Source organism: Acipenser ruthenus, chromosome 4 (genome assembly GCF_902713425.1).
Source record: "Acipenser ruthenus chromosome 4, fAciRut3.2 maternal haplotype, whole genome shotgun sequence".
Taxonomy (NCBI): Eukaryota; Metazoa; Chordata; class Actinopteri; order Acipenseriformes; family Acipenseridae; genus Acipenser; species Acipenser ruthenus.
Window position 1 is genome coordinate 28,616,906 of NC_081192.1, and position 13,825 is coordinate 28,630,730.

Here is a 13,825-nt window from a genome sequence, read left to right on the forward strand (position 1 = left end):
TGACATCATTTGAAGTTTCTAATGCTGCTGCTGCTGCCATCTTTTTATCCTATCTGCTTGTTAAAGTGACATACAGTAAGCACTGATAGAAGTGGCTATAGGTGGTTGTATGTACCAGAATATAAGGTCTTTGAATACACCCAGTCAGAGGGCTGAACTCCAGTGTCTCAAAATCCAATGCACAGGGTATTAGCCTGGTTGGTGATGGGAAGATGGTTGCCAGATTCAATTCCATCATGAGGCAGAATGTGCACCTGTATAGTTCACAGACCAACACACCATCACATATCCTTGGACAGAGTATGATTGTTCTGTCTATGGCAGAACCTCTGCCACTTCCTTCAATTAACTCAGCATAACAATTTATGAATATCACATGTGCCATATGTATCTTTTACAAGATGCCCTATGGTCATTCCTTTTTAAACATAAAAAAAAACAAATAAAATAAAAACTGTACCACCTGCTGTTGAGATTAGTTAGAATAAAAAATACCAATTTTTTGTAGAGATGGGTGATCCTGATACAGAGATGTTTTAGCAATCTTGGACTTGACAGTATGCTACCAATATAGGACAGATGTATTATTATTAATATTATTATTATTATTATTATTATTATTATTATTATTATTATTATTATTATTATTATTATTATTATTATTATTATTAATGTTCATATTCCTAAACTAACTCAGGAAACCCCACATATCCAACCACATTCATTATTTATATTCCATTGCAGTCTACTTCTGAAAATTACTTTCCATATCCACCCACACTACTGCAGAGTTTCTTTATTTATGAGAGTTAATTGTACAGGGCAGGTAAACAGAACTTACTGCTTTGTGAGATAAACTTCCATTTACAAAGGACTGCAGATGGACTTCTAATCCAACAGTTATAGTGGGGGTGGACCATTTGCAAACAATAATATAACAAGATACAATCAACAGTTTATTAAAGGTCTTGGACAAACAGATCAATTAGTTTACCCAGCTATTGTTTTTATATGCAGCTGCACTATAAACATGTATTATGAGTAAAACCTGTACTATATAGTGGCTAGACTATATGAACCAAGCAGCTGTGGCCACAATCCAAGCCCCAGGGACATTATAACAATGTGTGTAGTCTACACTTACAATAAAAGAACAGATGACCCATACATAGTATTAATTCTCTCTCTCTCTCTCTCTCTCTCTCTCTCTCTCTCTCTCTCTCTCTCTCTCACTCTCTCTCTCTCTCTCTCTCTCTCTCTCTCTCTCTCTCTCTCTCTCTCTCTCTCTGCCTGATGACCACAAAATATAGACAGCTAAATACAAAAACTTACCTATGGTAGGATCATCAAAGCTGTTTTCCTGTTGGATTTTCTCCAGGCAAAGTTCTTGGTCCCTTTTTATCATGCAATCAGAATGCATGGTGCTCACCTACAAATAAATACATGAATCAAGGTTAGTATATTGGATTTAGTCACATGAACCAATTTTGGAGACTTAGATCCCGTTCACACTACTGGGCCGCCGCATATTTAGGTCTGCAACCCCGTTCACATTTGCGGTTTAAGGTGTCTTTGTATGTTCACATATGTGACTGAAAAGCAGGCCTAAAATGTGGCAAATAGTTTTTTTGTTTTTTTTTACACACATAAAATACTGGTCTCATCCACAAATATTAAGCCTGCACTAAAAATGGAAAAGCTACCAGAATATACAGTAATCCGTGATTTGTAGTTGATGTTTGTTATTAATATATATTTTTTCAATGCAGCACAGTAGCAATTTTATGGTATAAGTTAAAAATAAACTATATATATTATTGACTACTTTGGTGTGTAATAGGGTGACAGAACAAGTTTACCCCCACCCACGATAACATTATTCTCTCAAGAACACTGAGGTATTTTAAATGCAGGAAATAGCAACTTGCTAGTGTTCACAGGTATAAATATTTATTTTCGTAATGGATACTTCACTCAGATTGCAAATGACTAACATGTTGTACATGCAAGGACTGACATTCACAAGACAAGCTCACTACTGACCACCTAATACTACTGCTCCCTCCTAAGGAAAGACACGGCATTAAATAATCCACACCCACACCTAATCCTAACAGGATTAATTATTTAATAACCAGTTACACCTGGAATCATTTTATACAAAAATAAACTAGTATTTAACATTTATTCCATTTACAATAAACATTCATATATTTCACATTACACATGTTTCTTCTCATTTATACGTATTTGTTTAACCTGCATGAATACCGTCTTTGTTTACAAACACGATCGTTAAACTAGTCTATTATTTACTCGTTATTATTATCATTGTCAATTAAATATTCTCGAGTAGGCAGTGCCTCCTCTGACGAGCTGCCACTGTCTTATTAGAAACTGGCACAGGTTTAATTATTGTTACAGGGGGGCTAATATAAGGGTATTCAGATTTATAGAAAAAATGAAAAAGCTAACGTCTGTTACATATGTCACTATTGCATGCATTCATCCTGTAATTATAGTGGCCACTAAAAAAATATATATATTCTAAATAGATGTGGATGATTCATGCAATAGGTTTATCCATTAGACATACTCCAAAAAAATATATAATTAGATATGTGACTGAAAATGTTGCCTGTGGACAATCGATTCATGATCATTTAACATCAATTTATCTCAAAGACAATACAGCAGACCCAACTGGCCAGGTGCCTGTAATGCTCAACTGAACACCTGCAGGACTGTCTATTCAGAGGCCGGTAGTTCGCCAACATCCCCTCTCGAGTTCCTGGGTGTAAAGAGGCTATTGGCTTGGTTGTGGGATTGGAGGACACCCACTGACCTTCAGTTCTCCAGAGCATTTGTAGGGAGTTGCTGCAGTAAGGGAATGTACATGTAATTGGACATTCTAAATTGGGAAGAAAGTGGAGCCAAATAATTGGACAAATATGGAAAGTTGGTATTTTTATGATTTGTATTTGCAGCTGTTTAGATCAGTTGAATACATATCTGTTGCATACAAATCTGGGCTGCAAAACACACAGATTGTTACATAATTACACTACTGCCTTTTTGCCTGAGTTCCTGAGGACCAAATTACTATAATTTAGCCTTGCAAGAACATTCCTTTAAAATGACAGAGAGTGAGAGTGAGAGTGAGAACAGAAGAAATTGAAGTTACTGTGAAAATGCCTTTTAACAACATGCCATTAAATACAAAAATGCACATATATACTTAATTGGGGAATAGCCCAACCAGACCCCTTGTTAAAATAATAACTTCATCTCAAATTTCTTTAGATCATTGAGTTTTCCTTATATAATTTTTACTTTGACTTTGTGACGTCCATTGGTCTTGCCACAAATTGCAACAGCAATACAGTACCTGCTGTGCAGGAATAGTAAATACCTTCTGCAAAACCAAACACTGTATCAAGGTTTTAAAACTTTTATGGGGCTGCTTCAATTTATTGCAGACAAATTACTTGTTTTCACCTGCCACTGGGATTGTAGTTAAAATCGATCTGATATCTATACTATTCCTTTCTATCAGCAGCAAATCAATATAAATGTGATCTGAACTGGTACTGTGACAGTACAAGTTATATGACACTTCACTCCAGCCAAGGAACTCTGAAGGAGAAAATGGCCTAATAAGCAAGCAATGTATAGGATGCTAGAGCCAGGCTTTGTACTGGTTGCTGGAACAAAACCAAATATTTAAGGTTAACAGAGACCTATTTAGGTGTTGGGGTTTAAAACGAAATCTGTTACTTCTCACAATTCTCTGATTCAAAACGCATCCAAAGTTCTACATTGCCTGAATCCTAAATGTGGACATCCTCACTTCAACACAGTAAGCTAACCTTTGTATATGTATTAGTGAAACCTACATGCAAGGTATTATAAAAACTGAAAATGGATGCATTTGAGTGCTGTTTATTTTTAATAACCGAAATTAACTGATTTTGCCAACTAATAATAAAAAACGAAAAAAAAAAACACAAACTAAACGAAGAATTTAAGCCCTAATTATACTATCTGACAAATATTGGAGGTAGTTGAAATAATGTGTAAATGGCACAGGTTACATAAAGACAAATGATCACAGTGGTTGGTTGTTTCATTCAAGTCAAATTAAATGAACATCAAACGATATTTGTATCATGCACTACTGTTACAGATGATGTCCTCTTGGGGGTGGGGGGGATTAAAAGCACTACAACGAATGCAGAAGAGCATTGCTCTTTTGCACAGAGGTTAGGATGCTTGTTTGTGGTGTGCGTGGTTTCCAGTTCACACACAGTGTCAGCCCTGTCACACTTGCTATCTGAAGAAAGACACAGCACAAGACAGCCAAACACAACAAAGTGCTTACAGGTGTTCTAGGATTGACAAATAAATTACAGTATTTAGATTACAAGGCATGAAGAACCATGTAATTACTAAGTATGATTCTTACTCTTGCATGGTAACTACTGTATCATTACATGGGAATGGCTTTGTGAATGCATCTTGCTGCCTGATGTAATTAAATTGTAACAGCTGGGTACAGGCCATTCCAGTAATTACACACTTATTTCCACTAGCAGTTACCATCTTAACTGTAATATCAAATGCAACCAACAATTGTGTACAATATAAAACTAAAAATATGGCCCACTGACCTTTTAAGCTTTTCACATGAACAAACATGTTTGCTAGCCTTTAAAACAAGATATTGCTTGCAGAGCATCCTCATCAGATTTAAAGAAAATGTATTTTAAACTCAATTTCACTTTAAAACAGCAGTTGTATGATGGTTCCTTAAGGAGCAATGCTATGTTTCTTTTTTATCAGTATACACAATTGATTGCCTCTGCCATGTGCCTTACTCCAAATGCATTTAAAGGAATTTCCTGCAGGAAACAACCCAATCAGGAAAGATTGGGACTGATGACGTACCATATAATTTAGCCCTACATTCAAAAGCAAGCAGTTGCCAATCTCTATATAGAATCATCATGGGTAAGAATTGCACAAGGTATGGGTTAGGGGGGTGACAAGACATCTTTTAGCACCGAGGGGCACCTATCAAGTAACATTTCTGGCCCTTACTAATGTTGAACGGGAGTTCAAAAAAGGGTCAGAATGCCAAGGTTCTTGTAATATATCTGTGACAGAGACAAAATTATTCTTGGTGATACATCCTCCCGACCTGTGAGGGTGCTGTGTAAGGGAACAGAGTGCCCTGGACTGGATGGCCAGACAATTCATTCCCAGGGTTAGGTGGAAGTTGGTCATCTAGGAAGGGGGCGGAGCTCCGGTACACTAAATCATCGACCTGGAAGGGAACCGATGTGGCAGCCGTGGATTGGAGGAGCTGTTGTTCTTGTTAACCAAGGGGTCATGATTAATGTTACAAAAGGGGACGGAGCGAAGTGATCCTTTCCTTTGTAAATTGTTAAAGCAAAACCAAAAGGAGACCTGTGTTGTGAACTGTGGCTAACACGATCCAGAGCTGTCACCAAAGGCCAGCACTAAACCCGGACAACACTGCACTATTTCACGGAGAACTGTAATTACACCACGAGCACTTTAGCACTCACTGTGAACTTGTGTTTGTGTTTTGTGTTACGTGTGTGGGTGTTTAGGAAATGGGACTGTTTATTATTTCGGGACCAAACCCGTGGATTACAGTAAAGCAATACACACCGCTGTATTGCTTCTCATTATCATTGTTTATTATTTACCGCTGTATTTTGGTCATCAGACCAATTCTATTGCAAAAATAAACACTGTTGCACCTGGATTATCATTGTCTGTCTGTTCATTAATCACTGCTGCATTACCTGCGCCTGCCCACTGTTAACCACTTTGCCACAATATCACATTCACGCATTCAGTACATGTAAGATGTGGGTCGTAACATGATTGGCATCTAACTTGCTACTCTCATTTATGTTTCATTCTATTTCAATGATATAGAGCTTAAAACAAATATGTTCCTGTGACAGGTCAAACAATTAAACACTGGAAACAGGAACAAAGAGGTAGATTTTAGCACGTGTCCCCTTTTGATTACAAACAAACAAACAGTTTAACATAATACAGTTTTAAATTAATTGTCATTTAAGTACAGAGAGCAGAACCTTGTAGCTCAGTTACCCAGTAACACGCCTCATGTGTGTCACCACTTCTCCCACACACTAGCCTGACTGCAGCCTCAAATTAGTTAATTTGATTAACTCAATAAATATTTTTTGGCCAACCAATCAGGTTGTTGGTTTTCTCCATTCCAGCCACATTCTCACAAGGCTGGATTGAAGTGGACAAGAAAAAAAAAAAAAAACTGTGCGGGGATAGGGAATTACCAGCCAATGACTGCCAAACCACCACCCAAACACACAATTAACCCTTTACTGCCCTGGGTATGTTCCCATACCTATTCAATATTTATTTTTTCAATGTCAAATATAGTATTATTATTATTTATTTATTAGCAGACGCCCTTATCCAATTGTTACAAGATATGACATTATACATTATTTTACATTATACAGAGATCACATTATTTTTTACATACAATTACCCATTTCTACAGTTGGGTTTTTACTGGAGCATAGGTAAAATACCTTGCTCAAGGGTACAGCAGCAACGTCCCCCACCTGGGATTGAACCCACGACCCTCCGGTCAAGAGTCCAGAGCCCTAACCACTACTCCACACTGCTGCCCTGGGCACTGGGCAGCAAAGGGTTAACACTAATACTGTGACAGGGGACACCTCACCTAGCCAGTTCCTCTAAAAGGTGAATGACTTAATAAGGTATTATTATACAGCTGAAGATGGTGCTTTACATTGCAGGGAGCGCTAGATAGGTCATTAGCAGAGGTACAACTTCAGCTTTCCTTCTTTTTTTGGTGTACAGACTGAAGTAATTCCCAGGTTTCATAACATTATCATTTAATAAAAACATCATATAAACTAAAGATAGTATTTGAGATCATATTTAAAAACAGCAGAGTCCAGCATTTTCACAAGGACATGCAACACCTCTTGACTCGGGCTGCCACCTTTAAATGTGTAAACGGCTCTGCTGAGTTTACTACTAATTATCATTAAGAGAACATATATAAACTAATATTGAGCAGCTTGCAAGTCTGTATCACGTATTACTTATCTCCAGTTTGTTTTTTGCACTGTGTTACAATCACATACTGACTCAATGGCATTCGGGTCCATTAATAAACAGTCTTGTTTTATGCAAAGATACATGTATTTTTCTTTAAATCTGTGCAAGCACCAGTACACAAGTGCCTGTCCTCAGTGTATGTCTGTTTTTTGCCATTTTCACATCTCACACAGTCAAACTCTTTAATTTAACATCCCTCTCTCAAAAGTGGGTGGTGGATAGTATTATACACATATTTAGATGTGAACTCTCAATGGCACAATAATCCAGTAGGATTCTGGGAAGAAGGAGCAAGCATCTCTTACTCATTGCAACAAACCAAGTACATTGCAGTGGGGTTTGCCAAGAGCACAAGTCACCCAACACAAAAATATACAGTACTGTATCTATGCAGGTTTTTTTATATCACATATGATTTAGTTTTTCAATAATATAAAATATTTTTGGTCAAAGAAAAAACATTATTTTTCTTGATGTAAAACATTTAATTATTAAAATGGTACAAGAGAAACGTCTAACCTGGTTGGTATTCTAATATGTAAGGGATGTGAGGACTCTACTATTAAATGGATGAGTTCAGTAACATAGGACTTTGTACCTCACAATGAACCCAGGTGTGAGGTAAGATTTTAGGAATAATAATAATAATTTACAGTAGGGCACTACAGAGGTTAAGGACTGGCCATCAAGAAGTCCAGACCTTAATCCCATAGAACATCTTTAGGAACTTCTAGGATGTCATGTTCGTTAGAGACGTAACCCTCCACGTCAATGTAAAGATTGCATCAACACTAGAGGAGCCCATACTCGAAACTGAGACATTTACTTTTCAAACTATATGAAATATTTATCTCCACAGACTAAGCCTACTGGCATTTTGATTTCCATGGGTCTTCTGTTCAGATGTGTGTCACTGGTGTTGTGCACATAATTATGTATCTGTTAATGTCAATGTGTAAAGAGTGCTCCCTTGAAATGCTCTAATTTAATTCTTGTTGTTAATCATGTTTTAGAAAGAAATCACATTTTAAGTGTTGCTCCTTTCATTTTTTGAGTAGTGTATAATACCTGTAGTAGAATTCACAATTTCATCTGAACGTGAAAATCTTACTACTACAAGTAGTAACACTATTATAGTTCTATGTTACATTAAAACATGTCAGCAGTGAGTTAATGAACAGTCCTTGCACAGTAATGTATAGTACTGACACTCAGCAGTGCATTGTTGTGAGATTTGGGCATGCCTCTTAGACAATAAGAGGGCTTTGTTTGCCCAAGCAATGATATAACAAGTTAGCAGTACAGTATTTTTTTTTCATACACACTCCTGTATGTTCAGTTTTCCCTTATCTTTGCACTTACTCCCAAAGGTGCATATCATTTCAAAAGAATATACATCTGCAGGCTCTTTTTAAAGTATAACCCATTAAAATATTCTCACTGTCGATATTGTATACTTTGTTAATACAGAAGTTAAAAATATTAAACTACAGTGCTCTCTTTCTATATTTCGCTATGTGACTTACACAAAAAAAGTGAATTAGCAAAGGATTATTCCACAGAAAAATATAAGACTTACAATTTACTGTAAGCATGGACTAACAGTAAATAAACCAAATTAGTAAATTTGTGGTAAAAACATTCTGATTCCTATATTTGGGAATGCATTCTGTTTATTTTTATAGCAATTGTTTAAGAATCAATCATGCTCGTCCAGGGACTGCAGAAACCATATATTCCTGGGCCCATAAAATGACAGTGGGGTATTGAACTGAATTTAAATGTGACTGCAATGCAGCATGTGTGCAAGTACTGGTAATTCAATCACCTATTTTAGCAGCATTGTTTGAAGAATAGACTAGGGTCTGTGCTGTTGTCTGATTCCTTCAAAGCCAATGTTCTGCAGGGGGAGGGAGGGGAGTTCAATTTACTATAAATAGTGTTTTGAAATCATGAGGCTTATCTCCGCATCCTAAAAAATATATTTTAAATGATGTGAATTCTATAATAAAGGCAGCACACCAATAGGCACAATCAAACACATATCTGTCTTCTGAGCCATTTTTTGCATATTTGCAGATGCATTGCGGAAATATGTTGAAAGGAGTAAAGAAAAGAGGGGAACGTAGCATCTGTGCGTTTGATTTGCTCAAAAGGTATTAAAATCAGGATCTTATGGAAATATGACCACTACTTGAAGCTATAGGATATTTATAAACAAAATACAACAGCCAGTGCTTCAAAACATTGCTACTGTGGCTCTAACAATAATATTAGGCGATTGGATATCTATGTGCATTTATTATGAGTCAATATACGGTAGTAATATATATATATATATATATATATATATATATATATATATATATATATATCATCTTCAACATCTGATTTGATTGTACAGTAATGTGATGTTGGTTGTTTGAAGCTGGCATTAAAACCAAATCCTTGTCGTTTGCTGTGATATAACCATGTTCTGTGCCCCAACTGCTCTGGCAGACATTCAGATTAAAAATGTTATATTAAGTCACAAACTGTCCAAGTCATGTTTTTCTCTAGTAACATATTCTTGCATTTTGTTGTAACTGCTTGATAGCTTAATTAATTGATCTGTACAATTTCCCCTTTCCTAATTGTTTGTTTATATTTACTCTTACTATGTTCTGGTCATTGTGTGGGGATTTAGATTGTTTTGTGAAATGTAGTTAATACACTATGTAACACAATTTTTGTTCCTGGGTAGTAAGTGTTATTTCCTAATTGCTTATGCCTCAAAAGTATAGAAAATGGCTATTATTCCCCACAAACTTTGCTTTTGTGACCAGGACAGTGATATTTTGAAATTTACCTATTTCCAATGAGAAAACGGGCGAATTTGTGTCTTTTCGTTCATATAAAGTCAGAAAAAAACAACATATGAATCCAAATTAACATGTACTTATACTAAAGTAATACAAAAATGACTACAAAAGATTTAGATGCGAGTAGTTTTTCGAGATTTACGATTATACTGTAAATCACTTTCACAAATCAGCCCCCAAATGTAGTCTCCCATCATGTTCTCGTTATACTGTCCTTGGTAGCGGCGTTCAAAGTCCAGTATATTCTGGTGGAAGCGCTCGCCTTGCTCCTCCGAGTACGCTCCCATGTTCTCCTTGAATTTATCAAGATGAGCATCAAGGATATGGACTTTGAGGGACATCCTACAGCCCATTGTGCCGTAGTTCTTCACCAGAGTCTCAACCAGCGCCACATAGTTTTCGGCCTTGTGATTGCCCAGGAAACCCCGAACCACTGCGACAAAGCTGTTCCAAGCCGCTTTCTCCTTACTAGTGAGCTTCTTGGGGAATTCATTGCACTCCAGGATCTTCTTTATCTGTGGTCCGACGAAGACACCGGCTTTGACCTTTGCCTCAGACAGCTTAGGGAAGAAGTCTTGAAGGTACTTGAAGGCTGCCGACTCCTTATCTAGTGCTCTGACAAATTGTTTCATAAGGCCCAATTTGATGTGCAGTGGTGGCATCAGCACCTTCCGGGGGTCCACCAGTGGCTCCCACTCGACGTTGTTCCTCCCCACAGAGAACTCGGTCTGCTGTGGCCAGTCCCGCCTGTGGTAGTGCGCCTTGGTGTCCCTGCTGTCCCAAAGGCAAAGATAGCAGGGAAACTTGGTAAAACCGGCTTGGAGACCCATCAGGAATGCCACCATTTTGAAGTCTCCTATGACCTTGATGCCATCTCAGAAAAATGCAGATATGTATCCACTTAGGCAGCTGGAACTAAACTGAACTGGTGGGCTTAAGGCCCCTGTATGTATACTACTATTTATATTACTGGAAAGTTCTAGAAAGTTCTAGAAGTTACTCCAAGTTTACTCAGCACTGAATCTATCTGGAATGTTCTGGAAAATAGGTAAATTTCAAAATATCACTGTCCTGGTCACAAAAGCAAAGTTTGTGGGGAATAATAGCCATTTTCTATATTTTTGCGGCATAAGCAATTAGGAAATAACTACCCAGGAACCAAAAAAAAAAAAAAAATTGTTACACGGTGTAATGAAACATCCTCATTGACTTTGCATTAGAACAGCTGTACAAGCCAACCGGCTAAATCAGCAATTATTTTAATTTGTGAAAATAAAGGAGAAATGCATTAAAACAACAAGAAAATACTGCAACAATAATAAAATGTAAGCTTGAGCTAGCAATCTCGGGTTGTAAATGTCTCCAAAAACCCTTGATGGAACTACAGGCTTATTGTGTACATTTGGGTGTACATTACTCCTTATATATAATCAAATCATTCTCCTCAAATCCAGAAACTGTAAATACAAAGATCTGTCTTACCACACACCCTGTTGTGGGTTATTGCTCTTATAAAATTGCTATATATTTGGTTAGTAGAAAGAAAACAAATTTTTTTAACTTGTATTTGTATTGGATGTACCATTCTCCAAGTGCAAACTAGTCCCTATACTTTGGCTGTAGAGGCTACAAATTGGCTGCAAATTACTGTGGAATTAATTGTTAATTTATTCTTATAAAACTACAAAATTGTATAACTGCTTACCTACATAGAGGATACTGAATGATCATTCCTGGTATGCAGTTTTTATTACCCTTAGGAGGATGTCTTTACTTAAACTTCTCGACACTGTATTGGTAAGGACATCCTCTGAAGGGGAATAAAAACCGTATACCACGAACGATCATTCATTATTTAAAATACTCTATTCCTTTGAATTTAAGATTCCCTCGAATTTAAGACACAACCCAAATGTTCCATCCTCAATTTGAGGAAAAAAATAAAAATAAAGATGCATTTACAAAGATGCAACCTCAATTACACACATAAGAAAACTACGTATGGAGGCAGTTTGCAGCCATCTGCTGTTACACAGAGTATTCCAGTTATGTGCTGCTTCTCATTTCCAGTCGTGATTACTCACACCTGTTTTTCTCCCTTTTTGTGAACTGTGGTATTGCTTGACATGTCAAAAAATATGGGGGTCTGATCAGCATTTCTGACCTGTCCAAGCTGGTACTGTTTGTTAGAACGGAGCCTAATAACGAATTCCTCAGGAAGCTAATGACACTTGTTTGAAAATGAGGGATGCCACCTCTGCAGTGAAGTCAGCTCTTTTGTTTTAAAAAAATGTGCACTGTGTAACTATGTATCTGAAATTAAAATAATTGAATGTTGCAACAAATCTGGAAACTATTGATTGTTTAAAAAAAGACTAGACACAGGCATATATATATCTCTGTCATAAATATAAGTTGTCAAAACCACTCTGTTCTTTGGCTTGTTCTGCAATCATGTGAAGCAAAGCAAAATTGATTAAAGAAACAACAACAGCAACAACAACAACAACAACAACAACAACAACAACAGACTTGAGGATCTGATGAACTCATGTAGGGTTGATCTGGAATGAAAGCTGAGTTTGAGATTCTTGAATGTTGGATTAAGATTTGGTACACTTTGAAATGATTCATGACAGATTGATTTTAAATAAAAGTTCAGCTTCAATTCGGAATTTTTGCTTTTGTACTGCGTTTTAATTTGTTAACGAATAGGATAAGCAAAAGCAGAATACTGCATACACGAGACGAACAGGTACGTGTAATTCGACTTTTATTCACATCTCATTAACTTACAAAAAATAAAAAACATTTTTACAGGGTTTAGGTCTGTAGTATAATCGCATATTTATAATTACATATTCTGCAGTAAAAAGGCAAGGCTTAGGGTATATTTACATGGTTTGGGTTGGATTTGTGCTGTTGTAGTGGATATATGTGTTCTGACAAGTTGAAACAACATTAGTATTTGCATATTTTAATGTTAAATTAGGTTACGTTTTGTGTAAATAGCAGGTTTTTCCCCCCTCAATCTTTTAGTCCTGTTTATTGTTATTATGATGGAACATTTGTACAGTATGTGAGAATGCAGTTCTTCCGTATCTATAAATCAATGAGCTTTGCTGTAGTCACTCTTCATTACCAGTTTCTCATGCCAGTAGTATTAGTGTTTTGAGAAGAGGCAGGAATCTGGAGCTAAATGTAGCTAAATAACGTGATCATCTGTTTTACAAGTTTTTAAAAATAGGTTTTTAAACATTTGTGTAGTATGTTATGATTTATTTATTTAAATGTACTTCACTTGAGCTACAATGAAAGTGAATATGTATAGGAGTGGATGTTTAACAAAGCATATCTTACCTTTGTTTTGTTTAATATTCCCATTACACTAAATAATTATGATTTCCATTACACGAGAGTAGATGTTAAAACTTCATGCTGATTTGAGCTCGGCTCTCGCCAAGATAAGCACCAACTAAGACGTAGCTTTACAGTAAACTAATGTGATCCATATGTGTCTCCATCCATTTACGTTTCCTTCCGTATGATGATGTAGATATCCTTCTGTCTGGTGTTAATGGTTGAAGTGTAATGCTGGCTCCAGGGATCACCTTATTTTGCCTCCTTGTCGCATCAGCACACACAACGGCTGCGATGCTGGCTCCGGGGATCAACCACAGTGCGGCCTCCCCAGCGCATCAGCATGACAACCGTCTGGATTGAGCTAAGTAGGGTACATCTCTGGGGTCTTCAAGTGGGCACCTTCCATCCTCAGTGTTTCGTCGACT

The 13,825-nt window shown here is 36.8% G+C and overlaps 1 protein-coding gene across 6 annotated transcripts in view; it reads right to left on the bottom strand.

The window, feature by feature from the left end:
- The window catches only part of LOC117399432 (pituitary adenylate cyclase-activating polypeptide type I receptor-like), a 77,955-nt gene that overhangs the window by 50,382 nt on the left and 13,748 nt on the right, over positions 1-13,825 (bottom strand). For all 6 annotated transcript variants that reach the window (XM_033998573.3, XM_033998572.3, XM_059022271.1 and 3 more), the window contains exon 3: positions 1,333-1,429. In XM_033998573.3, the coding sequence (XP_033854464.1) occupies positions 1,333-1,429 (97 nt within the window). The remainder of the gene's footprint in view (positions 1-1,332; positions 1,430-13,825) is intronic.